Source organism: Carassius auratus, chromosome 12 (assembly GCF_003368295.1).
Source record: "Carassius auratus strain Wakin chromosome 12, ASM336829v1, whole genome shotgun sequence".
NCBI classification, from domain to species: Eukaryota; Metazoa; Chordata; class Actinopteri; order Cypriniformes; family Cyprinidae; genus Carassius; species Carassius auratus.
The window spans coordinates 9973255-9996906 of record NC_039254.1 but is presented as its reverse complement, the minus strand read 5'-3'; the positions used below and the strand labels follow the sequence as shown (position 1 = coordinate 9996906).

At 36.6% G+C, this 23652-nt stretch overlaps 1 protein-coding gene across 2 annotated transcripts; it reads right to left on the bottom strand.

The window, feature by feature from the left end:
- Positions 1–710: 710 nt before the first annotated feature.
- On the bottom strand, positions 711–23287 carry ptenb (phosphatase and tensin homolog B). Of its 2 annotated transcripts, XM_026276874.1 has the most exons (10): positions 22576–23287; positions 19340–19424; positions 11781–11825; positions 11461–11504; positions 11117–11355; positions 10000–10141; positions 8295–8363; positions 7768–7934; positions 4575–4796; positions 711–4435 (listed from the first exon to the last, which is right to left on the bottom strand). In XM_026276874.1, exons 1-10 carry the CDS (start codon positions 22652–22654, stop codon positions 4259–4261), a joined length of 1269 nt encoding a protein of 422 aa, XP_026132659.1. In that variant the 5' UTR covers positions 22655–23287; the 3' UTR covers positions 711–4258. The 2 variants fall into 2 exon arrangements, with proteins under 2 accessions (XP_026132659.1, XP_026132660.1); XM_026276875.1 differs by lacking the exon at positions 8295–8363.
- Between the last annotated feature and the right edge of the window lie 365 nt (positions 23288–23652).

Sequence of the window (23652 nt, the reverse complement as noted above, 5' to 3'; positions counted from 1 at the left end):
GATAATTTCATTTCAGTAACAAGTATACATGTACTTGAGTGAAAACAAGATGATTTGTGTTCATGGATATGAACATTACAGCTTCAGTTTAGGTCTCAATACTCAATTGACAGCTATTGTTTTCAAGAAATGTTTAACCACCATCATTAAAAAAAAAAAAAAAAAAAAAAGTTAATATTTGCAAAAACAGAATTTTGAATTCAAAAATCATGTTTTATTATGTTTTTGTGTTTTATCGTGTTAGCTCTATTTTTAGTTATTTTTTAACCTAATGAAACTAACTCAACTGCAGTTTGATTGAGATTAATTGGAATGCACAAGGGAAACAAAATAGATGTCTGAAAATGTATTTAAAATTAGAGCTATCCGTTTTTGCAAATTAACTATTATTAAAAAAAAAATTAAAAATTAAAAAATCTAGGTTACAATAAGAAATTCACGATGCAAATGAATGGGGCCAACTTGTAAGTTTAAAAATAAACACTTATGCAATATGAAACATTATTTTAGTGTGAAAGAATCACTTACTAATAAACTTGTGAAATGCATAAAGTTTAAAACTTAAATACACAATGTTCAATACTGCAAGTTCCCCATAACATTGAGAATGAGGGAGTCAAAATAAATTTTTGTGGTAATCAACAAATGCTAGAAAAAAAGGGGTGGGGGAACGATTTAATATCGACAAATAGCTGTCAAAAACAACAAACTGACAAGAATGAGACTTTATTGGATTTACGTGGAGTTTATAACACTAAGATAAAGGGCAGTTTACACATACAATTACAAACAAACGTGATTTGTATGAGCAACATGATTACCTGTACAATATTTCATACATGGTTGGTTTGTGTATTCTCAGTGCATAGGCATTACACACAGAGCAACTGTTGCACAGCACAATAGTATCTGAACAGGCTGAAACGGAGTAAGGCTGTTTTCTTAAGAGACTGAAAATATACCGCGTTTACATTACGTGAAAGTAAAAACCCTCTGGGGAGAAGAATGATTTCGAATGGAGCATGGCCAAAGTCCAAAGGGCCCCCAGCGCAAGTCTAGCTGGACGATTTAGTGCACAGTACCACCCCATCTATCCATCCAACCATCCGCATGCATGACATGATGTCCTACAACAGTTTTTAAAGCGTACTTTTTCTTAAAACTGTAAACGAGAGGCACTTTGTGGCAACCACAGGCATCATAACAACATATTGCACAAATCAGCTAAGAAAGAGTGACGTGAAACATATACACTGGCACCTTCGAAAGACGTTTTGTTTTTCATTAAAGCTGAAAATGAATTTTTCATGCTGCCTGTGAGCTCCACACACCCGTGCCACGTACAAGATGTCTGAGGGTCTGTGTATAAAGGTACTGTGGCTAAATTGTCAAGGGATGCGTCCCGTTGCAGAGACGATCTGAGGCTTAAGGATAGGTCACCTAAAAATGAACATTCATCATTTTCTCACCCTCATGCTCTAAATGACACGTAACAATTAAATGTGAAATAAAGTATACTCACACAAACATACTAAATTTTTACATGGCGGAACCCAAATGACTTTCACTGTGTGGATAAAAACAGCTGAAAAATTCTCCAAAATATCTTCTTGTTCATACAGGTTTGGAAAGACACAAGGGTGAGTAAATGATGACAGAACATTTAGGTGAACTATCCTTTTAAATTCAAGTTCATCATGTGATACTCTTCAGTAGAGTCATACATTAAACCGCTAAACATTTAAAACACATCAGCGTACATTTAGAAGGACTATGGGAAATACCTGCAGGGTCATTGCCAGAATGTGAACGAATACTTTCATAAATAGTCGCTTTATTCATTTTTTTTTTCTATTTTACGCTTTCTTTAAAAAAAAGAAAAAAAAGAAAAAAGGATTCAGTCAATAAAAACACATTTGATTCTATTGGGATGCACAGAGACAATATTAACGTATTTTCATTTAACCTCTATCCTCTATTTTTGATTACTGTAAAGCATTTCCAGAAAAGAAAATTACAAAAATAAAACGAGAACAAAAGATAAAAATAAAAAATACTGTGGACCGCTGACTGAAACCCTGCAAAGACCTGTAACAGTGCAAATGTCTAGTACAATATGTTGCTCTATTATAGTAGCTTTAAATAAGTCAGTGCTTGGGCAGAATGGTAGGTATCAAAGCAGTAGAAGAGTAAGCATTGTCAACTTCAAGTAAGGCAAAGAATACCTCCCGTGGGCCCTGCCTCCTCCTCGGAGCACAAAGAAAATCATAACACAAAAATGATTAAGCTTAATTTTGGCAGGTTTTCAGTGATGTGATAAAATGTAAACAAAATGAGAATCCTTGATAGGCTTGCTTTTATTCCTGGATTGGTTAGTGTACAATCTCATAAAGGAAGGCCCAGTCTCCTCATGTCAGGGAAACGTATTCTTTCTCTAAAGGAAGGCGAGATGTATGGTGTGCAGTGGGCTGGTGAGAAGAGTGAAACTTTAACAGTACGAGAAAGGCAGCTTACTCACTACCCTTCTTAGTGAAGATTCTTGCCCAAGAGACTGAGAAAAGTTTTTTTTTTTTTTTTTTGGTCTGGCCACATCAGCCAGATGAAAAAAAAAAAAAAGATTTGGCATGCTTAAAAGAAAATTATACATTTAAATATTCTCATATATAGGGCTTTAATATTTCTGAAGCAAGCACAAGACTGTGTAAAATCCGTAGCTGCACTATGCTCATTCCAATGGGAACGAGGCCTGTTCAAGAATATAAAAAAAAAAAAAAAAAAAAAAAAGGACTAGCTAGTGAGGGACATCAAATTGTAAGAAACTAACAATGCACCACACAGTGCATTTAAATGCTTGCACCATGAGATTCTTTGCTCCAAAATGACTGAACTATACATTTAGAGTTTAGTTTAGCAAGCACCATTGCTGGATAAATGATCCAGATTTCATTAGATCATGCAGATAAGGCTACAAAAACATGTTATAGGGAGCCTGAAATCTGATGTCTGACACAGCCAGGAAGAAAGAAAAACCAATGTAAACGCTGTTAAAATCTAATCAAAACTTGCATCCAAGGTTGATACATTCAGAAAAGGGTTTCTCCATGTTGACATGCATTAAACGAAATGCTGTACACCATCAAACCCATTCTGACCAGAGATCGCTGTAGTTAACCGTGGCCACAGAGCCCTCAAGCAAGATTGATCCATCCCCACAACATTCTAAAGAGGAATTTTAAGACTGACACTACCTTGAGCTCAAAGCACGACCCTTCAAGAAGTGAAACAGAAAAACAAAAGCATTCTGTGTGAGCTGATTTAAACAAGTGCCCATTGTTAATTCTATAAATGAAGTGTCACTGAAGTGTCATCTGCAGAAGAAAGAGTGATGGTAATTTCTTCTTCCCAAATACAAATTGTAAATGACTTTAGAAACCTTTCTTTTTTTCTTTTTTTAGAAAAACATTGAATAATATTTATTCGACAACATGGAAACGGATTCCAATAACATGCACACCTTCGATCAACATTATTGCAACACTGGTTTCCCTGTTGTGTTGTATGTATATCTGCATTAAAAAAAAAGAAATCATGATAATAATAATAATAATAATAATAATAATAGTAATACCAATACATGGTGGAGCTATACGTCATTTTCTGCCACGGTGTCATGTAGTTTAGTAGAATCATTACCACCTCCATTCTTGTAGTAGTAATGATGATGAAAGCAGACTAAAAAAGAAAAATGGCAAGAGACGCAGTTTCCACTGCACAGCAGAGCCTGACTGACACATGGCGGCCTTCCAGCAGCATGAGAAGGGTTTCACAGTAGGTAGGACAGACTAAAGGAGGACAGACATGGGGGCGTGAATGTTGATTAAAGCACTGGCCTAGGTTTCAACAGGTTGATGGAGCAGCTAATTTTGAACTCCACTGAATTTCTCCCATAAACGATCTCCCATCCTGACTGGGCTTCCTTTCTCATGTTACGGCATGAACATGTATTTACATAATAGCTAATGACGCTGTTTTCCATTGAACATCAGTGTTGATACTTCATGGAGCAGGGTGAATGAACAAAAGAAAATTGGTCAGCATTTTTGTCCCTACAACTGGTAGCATTTGTGTGACGTGTGTCCTAATTCTGCTTGAGAAAAAAAAAAAGAAACTGGGTGGAAAAAAGTACTTTCATATTCAAGTTTTCTCCTTTATACAACTCTATTATGTATGGTTTCTTTTTACTTCCCATAAAAATATTTCAAACTTTAGTAATCTGTTCTTCATCATACGGTTCATTTTCAGGGTCTGAGTCTGTTGTGTCCGAATACCGGTAATGATCCGGTTCATTATCGCTAACATCCGGTGTTACAGACGTAGAAGTGCTGGCCTCCGAGTTGGATGGTTCCTCCACTGGTTTTGTGAAGTACAGCTTCACCTAATGGGGGGGGGGAAAGCACATTTTAGCCATTTGAACATTTGTGGCTTGGAACATCAAACTTTGGATAAGCCTTTCACCAGTTTAACACCTTAATGATCAGCAACTGGACGGAGATCAGCAAAAGTTCTTAACACACCTTGAAGTTTGGAGAGAAGTATCTGTTGGCTTTATCCTTATTGGCTTTATCCAAGTTGTTCTTGGTTAAAGTCAGGATTAGATAATCCTTGTCATTCTCTCCCCGTTCCGTGGTTTGGATCCCATCCTGTTCCTTCACTAAACCTCCGTTTTCAACCTTCTCCGAGTTCTCATCTGGTCCAGGGATGAAAAAGGTGTTCACCCAGAAGTGAAACATCTTATCCTGGTTAACAAAACAAATCATATTATAAAATAAGGCTTCATTAACAATAAAGTTTTTATTTGTATATCACTTTCACAAAAAAATTAAAATTCAAAGCATCTTTAGGAGACATTCATAATGGTAATGTTTGTAATCGCTTTATAATCCACACTGAGCAGTTTAGACAACACAAAGATGTTTTACAAGCTAAGATCAGCACTTTTAGAGGTTCATCTCCCTGGAACAGTTGCCTCACAGGTCTTTCTAAGTGTTCAGTTGTGTCCTGTTGCATTAATTCTTCAGATATTAAAAACAGGGAATGTGTCTTATCAGTTATATACATCGCTTCTGCATTCTAAGTATTGCATTCAATGATGACGCACACAAACCAGGATTAAGATGAGGAAGCCGACTCTGAAAGAAAAGCAAGCAATTTGGATGCTAAAAGAAAAGAGGAAGTCAATCAGAAATATTGGAAAAATAGGGCATTGAGAAATCAAGAGTTTGTAAACTACCGGCAACATCAGCATTCAACGATGACCTGATCAGCTGAGAAAAACAACAGTAGTTGATGACGGACAAATAATGGAAAAAGCTGGGGTGATGTCAATCTACAGTCCTCAGGAGAATTTGACACAGAATTACAGAAGCTACACAGCAAGATGCAAACCTCTGATCAGCACCAAAAATAGAAAGGCAAGATTCTTCACAAATGTGAGCCAGTAGAATTTGGAACAGAGTTGATGGACCGATGAGACAAAGATTAACCTTTATCTAAGCGAAGTGTGGAGAGAAAAAAGGGAACTGCAAATTATCCTAAGCATACAAACTCATCTGTGAAGCTTGGTGGAGGTGGTTTCTTAGCATGGACATGCATGGCTGTATCTAGAACAGGACCTCTTAATTTTAATGAAGACTTAATATATGATAAAGGCAAGATTCTTCACAAATTTGAGCCAGTAGAATTTGGAACTGAGTTGATGGACCGATGAGACAAAGATTAACCTTTATCTAAGCGAAGTGTGGAGAGAAAAAAGGGAACTGCAAATTATCCTAAGCATACAAACTCATCTGTGAAGCTTGGTGGAGGTGGTGTCATGGCAAGGACATGCATGGCTGTATCTAGAACAGGACCTCTTAATTTTAATGAAGACTTAATATATGATGGCAGTAGCAGAATTAATTTGGAAGGGTACAATATCATTTTGGCTACCAATATTCAAGAAAATGCCACCAAATTCATTTGAAAGCACATATTGGGTCAGGACAATGACCCAAAACACCCTGCTAGTTCAGTCAAGGACTTTATCAGGGCAAAGGAATGTAAAGTCTTTGTAAAGCATAAGACCAAGAGTCTGGTGATGTCTATGGGTTGCAATGCAAACTCACAGCTCTGATTGCATGCAAGGAATCTAAATATTAGCTTTTAATCTTTTACATCTGCCTTAAATTCAAATGTTCCAATACTTATGCGTACATCAAATAGTGGGATGAACTTTTAAAGTGCTGTCCTTAATATTTGGTAAAACATGTTTGTGTCAAAAGACCTAATAATAACAACCACAACATGTGACATTCTGTATTTTTGTCGCATATTCATCTTTTAATCATATTTGCAAATGTCTTGACTCCACAGCATAGAAAGCAATTTTGTCTTTAGTGTTCCAATACTTATGGAGGGCACTGTATATGCATGCATGCAGCATACATGCATATATATATATATATATATATATATATAGGCTGGGATAAACGATTATTTTTTAAACGATTAATCTAGCGATTATTTTTTCGATGCATCGATTAATCTAACGATTAATTTTTCCGGACTGATTCGATTTCGATTATCTCCCCATTAATTGACTACTAACAATTTATACATGTTGATTTACATATCTGAATGAAAAAAACATGAATTCCTTAACATTGCAATATATGTTTATTACTCTTAAAATTACAAAATAAAAGACTAAGAATGCATTACTTTGCACTTGTATAGAGATAGCATTCAATAAAACCTTGAAGCCTTGAAAACACATAGCTTACTGAAACAAGCTTACTGAACACATAGGGCCTAGCTTACTGAAAAAAAAAAGTTCTTTCAGATGAAAACAACAACAACTTGATGTCTAGCATTCAATAAAAAGGTCACCCAAAATACTTGTTTAGAGCAATTGAAAGAATACAGTAACCAATGTAAACTTGAGGGCTTTAAGCTAATACAGAGAGTGCTTTTCCAAAAAAAAAAAAAAAAAAAAAAAAAAAAAAAAAAAAATGAACAGTGGGAGCCAGCAGCCTATCATGGAGAAAAAAAAATCTCCGAATGCTCCACGTGAAACTTTGGCGTTCCGCCCTTTTTCTATCGTGTCTAATGATTTTAATTAATATGCACAAGGGAGAGAGAGAGCAAGAATCGCTCGTGTTGTTTGAAGACTGTGAGTGTGCGCGTGCAGCTGGGGCTCTCTCTCGTACGTGTCATTCTATTCTACATCACTCACCGATCAAATAAGGCTTTGACAGCCGCCAAAAAAAAGATCAATTTAGAAAAAACCCTGGATTGGTTATATAACGTTGGACAGAATGTTGATCCGGCAATCGCGTATATTCAGCACACATAAGGTAAACGTTTTGCAAACTTTTTTTTGAGAAATAAAAACAGGTCGACGAATCGATGCGCATATTTTGCGTCGACATCATCGATTCATTTTTTTTTTTTTCAAAAGCATAATATACGCCATTATATTCCATGTGCCAAAACAACATTTAGGTTGAATTTCAAGCATAATAAACACTATATTGTGATCTATACTAATATGATGATATAAATTATTCATACTGTGATAATATTTAGGACGTACAACCCACTCTTACAAAAACATTCTTAAAAAAAAAAAAAAAAAAAAAAAACTGCATTTCTGTAACATAACATTACATTTACTATTATGCAGCAATAAAGTAAAGCAATAATGATCAGTCAGAGTGTGTGACATACCTTTTTCATCATCTTGTTCTGCTTGTGGAAAAACTCCACCTTGATGTCTCCACACACAGGCAGCAGCTGTGGAAAATCAAAGTACATGTACTTCTCCTCTCGCCTTGTGTGCGCTGGGTTAGACGTGTGGATTTTCACCTTCAGCTGGTACACCACAAACTGAGGATCTGCAAAATAAAACAATGTTTAATTGCTCTACCAGCCTTGTGCAACACACAAAATGTGAGGATATGCATATCTGTTAACATAAAACAGAAGAAAAGCATAGAGGAAAATAACAGGATAGAAATAGCAGAAGTACTGATACAGAAAAGACAAAATAACAGTGGCACACTAAGGGCCCTATTCTGAGAACAGCTGACCCTGGACCACGCTTCCCATCTCCCTCAGATGAGGCATTAAAAACGTCCACCCAAAAGTGGCACTAGGGGCTTTTACTTGTACATGGCAAACACATTTTACAGAGCAACACTGGCTAGGCTAACAGAACTAAAAATGAAAAACATTTTAGAAAAAGCTGATGTTACCCCAATGCCAATTGGTTTTTCTGAACCCATGCGGAATCTGCTCACTCTTGCTTTTTACAGCAGAATCCCCTTGGAGAAAAAGAAGGAGATTAAAGACTGTCCAGTGGCCTGGCCAGAGCAAGAGCAAGAGAGGGCACTATGAGGGGAAGAAACGTTTAAACAGAGCTTAAACACAACACACACTCATGCAACACTCAGAGCTAGACTGGGCTTAACTAAAATATTAATGGCCATCAAAGACTCTATGGAGGAAACCATAAGTGCAACACCACTGGGAAGCCCTCCCGCGGTGAGGTACACTCTTTAAAAATAAAAATGAATAAATAAATAAAAACCACATTACAGACGTTACAAACATACAAGTACAAAAATAAAATATAATGGAGGATAACGTTCAGATTTCACACAGCAGTTTGTCTAAAGCATTATGATTGATCCAGTCCAGAAGCTGTGGACCACGTAGAGCAGATTTGGTCAGTGTCACCATTCACCAAGAGTGTGTTCAGAATAGGGCCCGGAAGAGGTACAGTCAGAGACAGAGACATGGAAGCTAAAGCGCCACTGGACAAACTAGCATTCCAGGTAAAGAATCGGCCTGGAAAATCTTTACACATTCCTGCCACTTTTCTTTAAAGATATCAAGATTAAAGTGTGTAAAGCACATTTAATACTCCTGGAAGTACATTAGGTCTATCTGGATAAAAGTTAAACATCTAGGTGTACAGAAAAAGCAGGAGTTTGAGTTTGTAGGGAAGATTTTACAGCAGTTGAAGCAAAAGGGGAAGCCGCGAGCAGCCGTGTGAAAGCAGTCTCTCAGCACAGTTATGATAAAGAAGTATGTGTTTGTGTGTGGGTGAGAGACTTGTTTGCCTGTTACATGGACCCTGTGTACACCTGGTATTAATGTCAGTCACTAAAATACACATACAAATGGAGGACAAAATCTTTCACTGAAACCACAATGAATTATAAGGCTATTTTACACATGATGTTAAATTAAAACTTAAAATAAAAAAAAAAGTGAACCATTAATTTTTTTAAAGGACTGTCATTTACTTTCTTTAAATGCTATATATACATAATGACTTCCAAAAAACAGCACAACTGTATTCAATGACAATAATGAGAAATGTTTCTTATGCTCCAAATCAGCAAATCTTAAAATGATTTCTGAAGGATCATAGGGTTTAAAAACAGCTACAGAAATTCATGATGTTAATGTTAGGAACACCTTAATGCCCAGTTGTCCACATTTAACAGTTTAAAGCTCGGCAATAGAATAGAGACAGTTTAACTTGGGTGTGATTTACCACGTGGATCTCACTGAAACGCACCCAGACATTTGTGACTGGCACATCCTATGTGAAACTGCCAGCAGTTAGAAATGCATGAGCCCATGTTGCATTTGTGTGGTAAATACTAATGCTTTCAAGGACCTCCAACTCACCTATCCACCACGCACCATCTTAAAACTAAGTTTTAAACATTGCCAGTTACACGTAATTTTAAAAGAAGATAAAGCCTAATCACAAAATTAGGAAAGTTCCATATTTGTCACAAACAACACAAGTAATACCAGGTGTAAACACCAATATGTCTCACCTGAGCACAGGAGATTGATTAGCCCAAAACGGATGACAATACAAAGTATAAACCAGTGTCAGAAAGAAGGGAAAAAAAAGAAAAAAAGAAAGAGCTCACTTACTGCAGGTCCCTCCACTGAACATAGGCACTGTCTCAAACACCATCTTGTGAAACAGCAAGGCCACTGGTTTGTACTCCAGCTTATTCTTCAGAAGGTAGCTATAGTAGTACACATATCGCCTCTGACTGGGAATAGTCACTCCCTGTGAAACGGCAAACCTGCAGTGTTAATGCAAACGTCTCCTTCATGGCCTCAACAACATCACATTTGCATCACACTTCTGTAAAATGGGAGCAGGAATTGAGTTCCAGAAGTAAAAATCCCACCTCTTTATTCCAAAGGGGAATTGATTTTTAAAAATTACTTACAAACTTTTAAAAGTGACCTACAAGGTTGTTAATTTATTATGTTTTATGCTTGTGCGGATACCATCAGCCCACGTTATTCTAAATTAATAATCATTTAACAGAATTCCTGATTTAAACAAACTACACGACCCATGATACTGCCAAGACATCTCAACCAATCATAGAATCGAAATAAGCAAACCGTGCCCAAGGGCTATATAGCACACACCCACACATAAAGCACTGCGAAAGACGTAATGGAGTCAGTCTCCCTAAGCTCTCAAACGGATTCAGTATTTTATATACAAATATACATTTGTATATACAAATTCTGCAATAGATGTAAAATATTGTTTCTATAAATCAACATCTTTAAAATATTTTTTTTAATTTCATTAGGTCTTCATAGAATTGCAGTTCTTTCCCTCAATAAAGTACACAGTCTTGTACCTTTGCCTTTTTGTAAGATAAGATTGTGATTCACCTCAAAGCTGGCTGGCTTGATTCATGGCATACAACTCTTTAACAAATTCTTTTTTTTAGTTCTCTATATGAAAAATTTACAGGATAAATACTTCTGAAACAAAGGCCACTAAAAAAGTTGATGGGCACTAGTGCACCTCACAGAAGAAATGATGTACGTCAGTAAATGTTTATCTACCAGGACTTGACAGACTCAAAGCACATTTGACTGTAATATTACTATCAGGATAATAATAGACCTGCCCTACATCAGTATGGACTTTGATGTGATTTACATTTCTATACAATTTTTTTTTATTCATATGGGAAATCATGGGAAAGAAAACAAAGTAAAATGTTTACATCACCTTCTTGTCTCTGGTTCTAACTTCACCATAGAAGTCCAGAGCCTCTTGTGCTTTTTTGAATTTGCCTCGGTGTAACAAGTACGCACATATCATGACACCCGTACGTCCCTTTCCAGCTTTGCAGTGAATGGCAGCCACATGATTGTCATTTTCACTGAGCCATTTGTCCAGGTCTTCACAGAAAGGTTTAATGAGTTCTAGCTGAGGAGGATTGTGATCCTCAAATGGATACTGTGCAACTGCAAGAGAAAAATAAAAAGTTCATCAATACCTTTATCATTACCACACAAAAAATTTACAAAACCATAGGTCAATGGCAGATTTATGCAATCCAAGTCTCATACCTCTGCAGTTAAATTTGGCAGTATCATAATGTCTTTCCGCACATCTAAACAACACAAGAAACTGATAAGTACAGAAGTTCATTATAACATTTCTGCTAAGAAGTTTGCATCAATGCAAAAAACCAACAGAACATTCATAGCTAAATAACAGACTGGTGTGCACTGACACTGCCCTCCATTCACAATGATCAAAAAGCTTGTTTTTCTTTAATGTTCAATTGAACACGATGGCAGATTTTCTACTTTTAACAGCAAACTGGATGAAATGTTCTAGCAGTAAAAGCATTTTACAGAACTGAAGTTGTTTGAAACACACTTACAGATTATATATCTTGTAATGATTTTTATGCTTTGAATCCAAGAATCTGCAGAAAGAGGACAACAATTACTTTCCCAGACAATCACAGTTGGTTTTGGTTAAAGGAACAGTTCACACAAAAATGAAAATTGGAAGATCATTTTTAAAACAAAGATAGAAATCAAAACACTGGAGAGATTTCAGTCACTAAATTGACAATTACTACAACAAATGCTTTTCATGCTTCTAGAGGTTCATAAAGACATTATAATGTTATGCACCATAATTGATAAGTTCAATACAAGCTTACATTCACATAGAAATACAGATCAATGCACATACATAAAACATATTGAATAGGCAGCGGTTATTTGCACTAAGTGTAAATAGCAATAGAGGCTATTTACACTAAGTGAAAATAGCAATTAGATGCTATTTACACCAAGTGAAAACATTTTCTTAGCAATGGATACTTTTTACACTAAGTGCAAACAACAATGGATTCTAATTACACTAAGTGTAAAAAGCAGTATTTCTTTTAATTATATTCTACCTACAGTCATGGCCAAAGGATTTGGCACGGACATAAATTGTGTTTTCAAAGTTTGCTGCTTCAGTATTTAAAAATAATTTTACCTCCTGTTTCTAAGGTATACTGAAAAACAATGATAAGCATATCATAAGTTTTAAAGGCTTTTATTGGCAAAAAAATATGAGTTTCTGCAATTCACTCTGGCACGCTGGATATTAGCTTCTGGGCCAAATCCTGACTGATGGCAAGCCATTCTTGCATTTAGTTTTAGAAGTTGATCACAATGTGTGGGCTTCTAGGTTCTCTTCATAGGTTCTCTACGGGATTGAGATCCGGGGAGTTGCCTGGCCACGGATCAAAAATTTCAGATGTAATGATCTTCAAACCACTTCTTTATCACTCTTGCTTTGTGACATGGTGCTCCATCATGCTGGAAAATGCACAGATCATCACCAAATTGCTCATGGATCATTGGAAGAAGTCACTCTTGCAGGACGTATTGATACCATTCTTTCTTCATGGCAGTGTTTTTGTGCAGAATTATGAGAGAGCCCAGTCCCCTTGGTTGAAAAGCAACCCCACAAATGGATGATCTCAGGATGCTTCACTGTTGGCACAACACAGGACTTATGGTAGTGTTCACCTTTTCTTCTCTGAACAATCGATTTTCCAGATGTCCCAAACAGTCAGAAGGGAGCTTCATCAGAGAAAAATTTTTTGCGCCAGTCTTCTGGTGTCCAATCCTTGTACTTACTGCAGAATTTAAGTCTGTCCTTGAGGTTTTTCTTGAAAAGAAGAGGATTCTTTGCTGCCCTTCTTGACACCAGGCCATGGTCAAAAAGTCTTCACTTCACTGTGCATGCAGATGCTCTCACACAAACCTGCTGCCATTCCTGAGCAAGCTCTGCACTGCTGGTGACATGATTCTGTAGCTGACTTCTCAGTAGGAGACAGTCCTGGGACGTCCTGAAGACTTATTCACTGCACTGGCTCTCTCCTTGAAGTTTTTGATGATCTGATGAATGGTTCTTTCAGGTGCAATATTCTTTGTAGCAATATCCTTCCATGTGAGGCCATTTTGATGCAAAGCGATAATGGCTGCACATTTCTTTGGCGGTAACCATTGCTAACAAGAATACAATGATCAGAAGCACTTTTTCCACTCCATCAGTCTGCTCTTACAATCTAGTATGATAGTGATTTCACCTGACTAGTACTCATTCACACTTTCATATGTGCTGCTGATATGATTAGTCAATTAATGTTAGCTGGTCATTTTGTGTCAGGATTAGAAAAAAACAAAAAAACAAGTAAAAATACTTTTTTTGTGGAAAGTAATTTTTTTTTGGCCAATGAAGATTTTAGCAATTATTTATTATAACAATGTGAATGAACACCACAACAGCTTAAGCAGCAAACTTTCCGAAACAAAAAATTAATGTCAACCAAAATTTTGGCCATGAGTGTACACTAAGTTATAAATTCTATTAGCACTATTAAAATAGCAGGATTTTGTGCTATTCATACTACTTAATGCAAATAGTGGTAATGACCTGCAACTCAGTATTGTAGTACATTGTAAAACAGTATGCAATAATGTATTAAGTGTAAATTATAATTTTATTTCAAATTTTTAATTGGATGTCACATTACTGAGACATTAAAGCCCTCCCTACACCTAACTTAACTCTACCTCATACTTTATTTTCAACTTTTTTATTATTTCCTTTGTTTGGCAAAAAGGCAGGTTTGGATCAAAAATACAATTTTTACGACACTTGAACTGATTTTTGACAGCAGTCTTTTGTAGTGTTGACTAGCCCAATCACACGTTGGTGGGCGATGTTAGTTTAAATAGCCTCTGCCAACAAGATGGGCTATTTGAACTTAGCATATTGAATATGGTAAACCGAAGCTCAATGGTAACTGCTCAAATGTGTGATAGTACACCTCATTGGTTTTGCAGAAGCTCAAATTTGCTTGCATGACATGCGTGAACTAACCTCACTGTTTCTGTAACCTCATATTTGATGTGCTTTATCCATCCAACAAATCCAACAATAATCAATGTTTATATATGAATATAAATTAAATCTTATTACAAAATTAAAACATTATGAAGTGATCACATCTCTTCAGATTTGTCCATTTTTATTAAACCGCTTGATTCATATGGATTTTTTACAATAACATTATAAGCTTTTTGAATTGTCAAAGTTTTGGTGGAACGGCAGTACGACAATCTCTTAGGTTTAATTAAAATATCTTCACTTGTCTTTAGCATATGACTTACACACAAAGTACAATACAAATATTTGGCAAACAAAAATGAGATGACAAAAAACACTTTAATTAACTGTATAAAAAAGGAACTGTCTGATCTCCGATTCAACATTTTTCATTCTTTTCTTACTTCTTTTGTAAACTCTTATTCAGAACATATAGTGGGGAAAATATTTATTTGATCCCCTGCTGATTTTGTATGTTTGCCTACTCACACAGAAATTAAGGGTCTGTAATTTTTATAGTAGACTTATTTTAACAGTTGGGCAATATGGTCATTTTTCAAATTGTCATATCGTCAGCCCGTGAGATCGACGATACACGATCTTATCGTGCATGGGTGGAGAAAGAGAGAGACTCTTTGTTCTGGTGTTTTAAACGGCGCAGGTGCGCGAGAGAGAGCCTATGGAATCACCAATATTCAAAAAAATATACTTTAAAACATACTGATCAACTAACGTTAAATATAAAAATACTGTATTTAAAACAGCTAGTTCACATATAGTCAGACGGACCTGTCATATCACGCGCCCTGTGACAAATTTGCCACTGTGCACAGAACTTATCAGTCTAAATATTCTGGATAATCAGTCAACGGTGAAAATCAACTGATTTGCATTTCAGTGAGTAAAATAAGTATTTGATCCCCTACCAACCAGCAAGAATTCTGGCTCTAACAGATTGGTTATGTGCCCATGTGGAACACATATTAGTCCTGCCATTTTAAGAAGTTACTCCTAATGTCAGCTCCTTAGGTGTATAAGACATCTGTCCACAAAATCTGTATCTTCCATTCCAACCTCTCCCACCACGATGGACAAGTCCAAAGAGATGTCAAAGGATGTCAGAGATCTAGATGGTAGATCTGCACAAAGCTTGAATGGACTACAAGGCCATCAGCAAGAAGCTTGGTGAGAAAGAGACAAATCAGAGCTCCAGACTCATTCTTCCCACTGGTCACGCTTTTGCAACTAACTTTCTCAGATGCTCACAAAATAAATATTTATTTATTTTGCGCTACAACATGGGATTAAACAATGTATGCTGAACTTTTATCATAGTTTATGGTTATATGGAAACGAAAGTGGTTAACATTCAACCTGTTCTTGTGAACGGAGTTCCTCTTTTGCTGTGTTATGAGCCAGGCTTCGGATGCATGAATTCACAATCTTCTTGTCACGTTTTAAAAGAAAAGAATTGTATGTTTTGCTTACATACAGCTACACATCTTTCACTTTTTAACACTAAAACAAAAGATGTCTTCATTGTTATTCTAAATTAAAAAGCACAACAACAATAAAACAGAAAGATACAATGATACGACTAAGATGAGCCCTGGCATAGGCTACACCACATGTTGTATTATATACAGACTAATAAATAACAGAACATTTAGCAAACACTGAGTAATCAAATACAATAAAAAATAAATACATAAATAAAAGAGTCTCCATAACGTAATGTCAGGTAAACAGCAAGATAACAAGCTTTCAATATGAAAACAAAAAGACAAGTCAAACTAAACTTGCTCTCAGTAACAGTGCTTTTTTGTCTTTTCCCCACAAGAATACCAACATGTTCACCTTCTCTGGTTTAAGAATTGGTCTTTTACTTTAGCTTGAAAACCATCCATCGTTTCCTCAATATTCATTTCAATTTTTGCTTTGCGCTCATGCGGACATGGTCAGTATAACCAGGCTCTACTCTCGAAGTGCTGTGCAGTTCAAACTAGTAGCACGGTTTCTTTATGCTTTCAGTTTTGATTGGCATTTGATTAGACTTGTGCCAATATTCGGTAATGCGAAATATTGCGGTGATTAATATGCACTATATTGTTAACATAGGCACTTCTAAATACCGTGAATAAATATACATAAATTATTCCGAATTTGGAATGCATTTTAAGAATAGTATTCCCATCAGCTGCTTAAAATGCACAACATCGCTGTATGCTGCTCGAAAGAGCGCATGCGCTCTGATGTAAACAAGCACGCATGAGAAGCACATGGAGGAACACGTGAGAGATGCGCTGAATGAAAGCACATTCAATCTCTGACAGCAGATGGATGGATTCACACTTTACATTATGGCTTCATTAGTTAACAAACTGCCAATGAAAAAAAATTATTCTGAACATTCATTAATCTTAGGTTTTCCGATATTTAATAACACATTGTTAAAATTGAAAGTTGCAACTGTGTTATTTAATGAGCTAACATGAACTAAGACTCATATTTTTTAACAAAGATTAATAACTTCTATAGTAAATGTAGCTATTGCTCATTGTTTAGCTGTGCATTTATTGAATGAGCACTATGCGATGTCAGAACTGATTACACTATATTTTATGTATTGCACTGTATTTCATGTAAAAAGTCAATTTTTAAATCATTTTCAAGTTCTTAAATTGCTTGTTTTATTTTTGTGATTATTTTTCTTCATTTTTTTTTTTTTTTTTACTTTTATGTAAAGCACTTTGAATTACCATTGTGTACGAAATTTGCTATATAAAAAAACTTGCCTTGCCTTGAATGTTAACTAATGAGGTCTTATTGTAAAGTGATACCTATTGGTTTTTATAGTTCTTTTGCACTTTAATGTGCAAAATATTTAACTTTTATATCTTTTCTGTATTGCTTTATTTGTTCAGTTAATTTTTTTATAAGAAAAAAAGTTATTTAACCTGTTATACTGTATTATGACCAAAAGTTCAATACCGTGATAATACCGTATACCGTGATAAAAGCATTATCAATTAACCGCAACAGGAAAATTTGATACCGGCATATCTCTAAATTTGATGTTTCTTGTATGCAACAGAAATGTTCGCTTTTATGAACTGAACAATGTGGTGGTCGCGCAAGCCAGTGTGACCGCACACAAAAAATTTTCGTATAGACAGAAAAACGGTCACAAAATGCAAACATTTGGTTGATGTCTGGAACCCTGCAACTGTTGGTGCGATTATTCGGAAAAGGGAGGAATACAAAAAAAAAAACAAGTCTGGAGCTCTGTGCAAGATCTTGCCTCAAGGGGTAAGGATGATCATGAGAAAGGTGAGCCCCAAACTATACGGGAGGATCTTGCAACAGCCACCAAGCAAAACATTGGTAATACACTACGCCACAATGGACTGAAATCCTGCAGCACCCACAAGGTACTCCTGCACTAGAAGGCACATGTACAGGACCATTTAAAGTTTTCCAAAGAACAAAATTGAGCACTCTGGCATTAACTTGTCTTTTGCTGTGTTTGGAGGGAGAGAAATGCTGACTACGACCCCAAGAACACAGTCCCTACAGTCAAACACGGAGGTGGAAATGTTATGCTTTGAGGCTGTCTTCCTGCTAAGGGTACAGAATGACTTCACCTTGAGGGGCAAATGGACGTGGCCCATGTACTGTAAAATCTTGGATGAGAACCTCCTTCCCTCAGCCAGCAACCTGAAGATGGGTCATGTATGGGTCTTCCAGCATGACAATGAAACAAAACATAACGCCAAGGCAACAAAGGAGTGGCTCAAGAAGAAGCACATTAAGGTCATGGAGTGTGCTAGCCAGTGTCCAGACCTCAATCCTATAGAAAAGCTGTGGAGGGAACTGAAACTTCGAGTTGCCAAATGACAGTCAAGAAACCTTAAGGATTTAGAGAGCATCTGTAAAGAGAAGTGAATAAAATCCCTCCTGATGTGTGTGCAAACCTGGTGACCAACTCTCTGCTTGCCAACGAGGGTTTCTGCACCAAGTGCTAAGTCATGTTTTGCTTGGGGATCAAATACTTATTTCACTTATTAAAATGCAAATCAATTTCTAACCTTTATTTAATGTGTTTTTTCTGGATTTTTTGGTTGATTTTCTGTCTCTATACTCTTAAATAACCCTTAAATTAAAATTACAGACACTTTGTAAGTGGGCAAACTTACAAAAAATAAGCAGGTGATCAAATAAATATTTTCCCCACTGTAATCTCTCTTAAAATGCCTTATAGTGTTACAATAATCAAAGCAGTCCATTGCTAGATTGAGCTTTAATTTAAAAGGTAATTTAAAGTGGTAGACCTAATTCTAACTGAAAGAGACCCTGTGACTGACAGTTTTATCATGTTAAATTCTACAAAGCGGCTTGGTTTAAATCAATCTATCGTATAAAGTGCTATGTAAATTTAACTGATGTAACTGGACTTTACTGAAGTGCGGAACTGGTACAAGCCTCTGCATCGCTATGATCAAACGCTTGTTGATAATATCAACTAATCGTTTCAGCCTAACAGTATAGGCATGAGTTGTGAATTACTTTGAATGTGCATCTAAATCTATGCAATCCTCAGTGCATGACACCCAATGTCACTACAGAGCTATGGATGACTAGAAAAAAAAATGTCTAATGCACTGAATTGTTGGAACTTAAATACATAGTTTTAAATATTTTCTGCACAATCAAGGCTAAAATTTACATTGAAGCAATTCAAAATCACAAATGAATTTAGTCTTTAGTCTTGGAATGGCATATTGAATGACACACAGGCCAACATTAGTTGCACATTTTATAAAATGTCACTGAAGGTGACTACCACACTGTAAACTGATAAAGCAGTGCATCAGGTCATTTCAGAGGTTCTGGATACACTGTGTGACAGGCCTATGGCTGTAACTATCACAGCAGTTGTTCTGGTTTTGCTACAACATATATTGAAATGTTATAAGAGACTTACAGACACAAATTTTATACTGACAATATTTCCAAAGAATATAAAAAGAGAATACTTACCGCACTACATCGTCTATGTTGTTTCTGTAGACACCCTCAAGTCTTTCAGCAGGAAAGCCCATTGCTATAATGTTAGGATAAATATCTAAATTTCAGAGTTAAGGAAATCTAGACTAAGAAAACTGATATGAATGGGAAGAAAAAAAATACAATCATCTGATTAAAGTCCATTGGCCACTTGTCTAACACAATTATATCAACCAGTTAAACACGTATCCAAAACACAGACAAAGTTGGTGAACAATGCAGAGCAGCTAAATGACGCCACAAAGAGCAGGAAAACTAACAAACACCAAGCCCCGGTTTCATTTGAGAACTTACTCATTTCCACTAAAGTAGCATTTTAATTTTAGTTGTGCAAGGACAGCTCAGATAACAGCATTCGGGGTAATATAGAACAGATGGCTCTCGCTGTAAGAGACCAATGCATAGACCTCTAACCCAGAGGGCCACACAGGGGCACTAAATAAATCACACTCTGCCTCAGCCCAGCCTGGAATCACTTTCCTTCCTCACCTTTCCATAACGAGTGCATCACTTCTTCAGCCTGAAAGATGATCTAATCAGACCCTGATATAGCAGATGAACTGGTGGCAACGCAATTCTATCAATATTTATCAAAATGAGAGTCGCAGGTGTTTAAATCTACTTCAATTTAATTCAGGATATACAACAAAATATTAAAATGCTAAATAGATCATGATCACTCCAATCTGTATACAAACGAGTTAAACAGACCCTTAATGACAATATCAAAAAAATAAATAAAAATCAATCATAGTAGCATTATAATGATGGCCTCTGACAGAATGCTCTAAAAAAAAGAAGAAGAAAAGTCTGGACTAGATGACGGTAAGCAACATCTTGTGCTCTCGGATGGTGTAGCATGTGGTTCTCACTCCTGAATTAGCAAACTTGACACTTCAGCAAAGAAGAAAAAACATTTTTGACAGCTGTATGGATATGAGCTCAGACATTATAAAGGTTTACCATCTGAATCAGCCAGGAAATTAGACTTTCACAACAATAATAAGTTTAAATGACGTCTAAAAAGAAGGTCATAAAACAGTAAAATATTAAGGAAGCTAAGAGATGACAAATTCACTTGCATTTAGTAAACATAGATCATAGTGATCTGGTCAAATTCAAGGTGGATATAAAATCAATAACAAAAAGCTCCCTATATTAATTACCAAAAACAAAATATGTAGAAAAATGCATACCACATACCTCTAGCCTTCTAAGATATGTGCACAATATTATCTAAATTGAAATCACCATGAACTCCAATCAGGTGAGTGCTGCACTTACATTACCTCACACATTGGTGTTTTTGTCTCGCAGACTTAAAGTTATCAACAAACATTTTAATGAAAACTGTAAATGTACTGGAAATAAACGGATCAAATAAAATCTAAATTCTAAAACAAAACAAAAACAACAACAAAAAAAAACTTAATTGTTGAACACTGCTGTGCAGAAACAGTAAGGCCAGTTCAGTCACCCAGAAATGCTTTAGACGAATTTTAGTCTAATTCTGGTAGCTTCACAGAAGTAAAAAAAAAAAAAAAAAAAATCTTAAATCTAGTATGATATTTCATGACAAATGACCATACAGTATATATTTCATCAAATGGAGAGTTTGTATTCTCACCAATCATTGCCACAGACGGTATTGCCTCATCAGTAACATAAAAAGGGACTGAAAGAATGAAATCATTCTCCATTTTTATCCTTTCAAAACTTCTGTAAGAACAGGGAGTTCTGCATTCCACTTCAACAAACGGTGTTGTAAATGGAATGAGTGCATAGCATGATGCAGTGCAATATAGTCAACCCAACCCACACACCACCCAAGCAGGCAGGGGCATATGATATGAACATACATGGAAATCAATTCATTCACAGGCTACTCATGTAATACGCTACATGTAAAGCAAAACAGCATTATTGCTTAGTGTAAATACACTTAACCTTTCTAAATTCTCGACAAAAAGTACCAAGGCCTACCAGATTCCTATTTCCATTGTTACAGCACTATACACAGAAATAATTGCACCTCTTCAATGATTAGATCCTGCCCTCTAACTGTCCTTCCAGTCCTGTTTCTTAGTGTTCGGTACACCTGCCTTTTTATATATTACAGTGCAACGAATGGGACAGTGAGGTTAACAGGACTACAGCTAAGCGTCAAGTTTGATGTTAATGTTCAATATCACTGAATCCTGCTGAAATAAAACGAGCAATCAAAAAACGTATGCTTTGCACTTCATCTGCAAGGATGTAATGCGCCTGATCAAAGCCATCACAAAACCAACAATGTACATTCAACAATACCTGTGCTTGGAAAAAACGCAATGACTGACATGGCACATAACAGTGAGCAGGCATCAGTGACGTTTCTGAAATGCAGCTCAACAGAGTCCTCTTTAACAGGACTGCACGGATCTCTGCCTGCGATTACGAAAAAGGCATACTTCACATACTAAAGCATTTCCTTTTGTACGCAAGCGTGTGAACTGACTCATTTTTGCTCAATCAAAACTACACCAAATTAAACGCGAGATCTATTTTCTGCGAGCAGCTGATGCAATGGTTCTTTGTGTGACACTGCTTGAGCATTTCATCTAATCCATCGCATTATATAAGCCAGTGAGTCCTCTACGCGACGCATCTTTTGTTTTAAACCCCCAAACTGCAGTTTTCGTGCGAGAAGCCTTGAGTTGAAATGAACGCGTTTTGTGTATTGGATTACAGGTTAGCAGCCTATCGATGGATCAGATTTCATAAAAAGGGAAAATAATTATTTACAACCTAACTGGCTTTGCTTATTGTAGTCTGCACATACAACCAGACCAGAAACACTGTACGGATGAAATGAGTGCGCGTGCTGTGTGCAGTCTGTTGATTTTCTATCTGTTTTGTTAATTTGGTTCAATTGAGAACTGACATGAATCTAAACGGCGCTGGCTTCGACTTGATCCAGATACAGAAACTAATAACGTTAAGTTAGATCTAGATCACGCCAACAAGCTCCAGTCGCCGATTAGGTGCCAGTGCCAATAGTTCGTACAAAAAAAAAAACAATTTTAAATAAACTGATTTCGTATGTATCCTCCGATCAAACGTTAGAGATTTCTAGATTTAGAACAAGAAGCAAGTCATTACCTTCACAGCAGACACTGAATTCTACACAACAGACAGAACAGGGACATTTGATTGATCAAAGAGGATACAGGTCAAGTCCAAGTCGAATCCATCTTCCTGGTATCTATATTTGTTTCGACTGACAATTTCCTTTATGATCGCAGCCATGGCTGTGACAGGAGTCTTTAAGGTTTTTAGTGTGAGTGAGAGTATTGTTGCTTTCGGACGATCGGTCAACTTAATGCTCTGCTCGCTTCGCAGTCCCCCTGCTAGCTAGAAAGGAGTCTGCTGTGGATCTCTCATCAAGGGCCTCGCTCCAAACCACCACAGGCCCGGCTTCCAAAATGCCCTCCTCAGCTCAGACGAGCCCCGGGTGAGAAGATAAGCGACGTCCAACGTCTCAAATTGCAGAATTTCTAGTGCACGACAAGTCTCTGTTCGCACCGTAGCCGCCGTGATTGAACGGAAAGACGGAGAGAGGGTCCTCTCCGTGAGCTTCCACTCCAAGAACGGTTGTCAAAGCCCCGCTCGCACTCAGCTCGCGCTCCGTCTAGCCGCTAGCTTTAACGGCTAGCGCGCTAGCTCGTCTACCCATCCTTAAAAAAAATAAAAGCCATCGAACACTGCAACAATCCGCGATGCCCAGGTTCCAACACATGAAATTAAAGGTGACAGCCTCCACCAAGAAATTAAAAACTCGATATTTAAATATCGCGTAGGAGCGGTCTCTATTCGTATCCTTTCCCTTCACTTCTCTGTTAAACTCAAACTTCCATCATGGCTTCCCATTGAAAAAAGGTGACGTTCGACCAACATATTCATACGCCGGGCCAAATAGTTCCACGAATGCAGTATTTTATGAATATAACAATTATTTGTATGTATTTCAGTATGTAGATACACATATTATTAGTTACAGATATTTAACTGTTATGGCATTAAATAAAATAAAATACATTAACAATTGTATTATTTTAAGCACGGCAAGCGGAAGAATACAGATAGAGCACATACGAACTACTTTTTGTTCCAGGGTCACGTGTGTACAGATATGAGGGAAGTTTCCAATATTTTATATCAGATTACAAGTCAGTATAGGTTATACACACCAGCATTCTACGTTCCTTTTTTTATAATTATTTATTGGTTTAAAACATGATGATTTA

What these genes read in the sequence shown, in the direction of transcription:
- ptenb (XM_026276874.1), bottom strand. Translation starts at nt 22,654, where the DNA reads ATGGCTGCGATCATAAAGGAAATTGTCAGTCGAAACAAATATAGATAC. An exon ending in AACATAGACGATGTAGTGCG is followed by an intron (nt 11,826 to 19,339) that starts GTAAGTATTCTC and finishes CTCTTTCTGCAG; the next exon opens with ATTCTTGGATTCAAAGCATA. An exon ending in ACTTCTCTCCAAACTTCAAG is followed by an intron (nt 4,436 to 4,574) that starts GTGTGTTAAGAA and finishes CCCCCCCATTAG; the next exon opens with GTGAAGCTGTACTTCACAAA.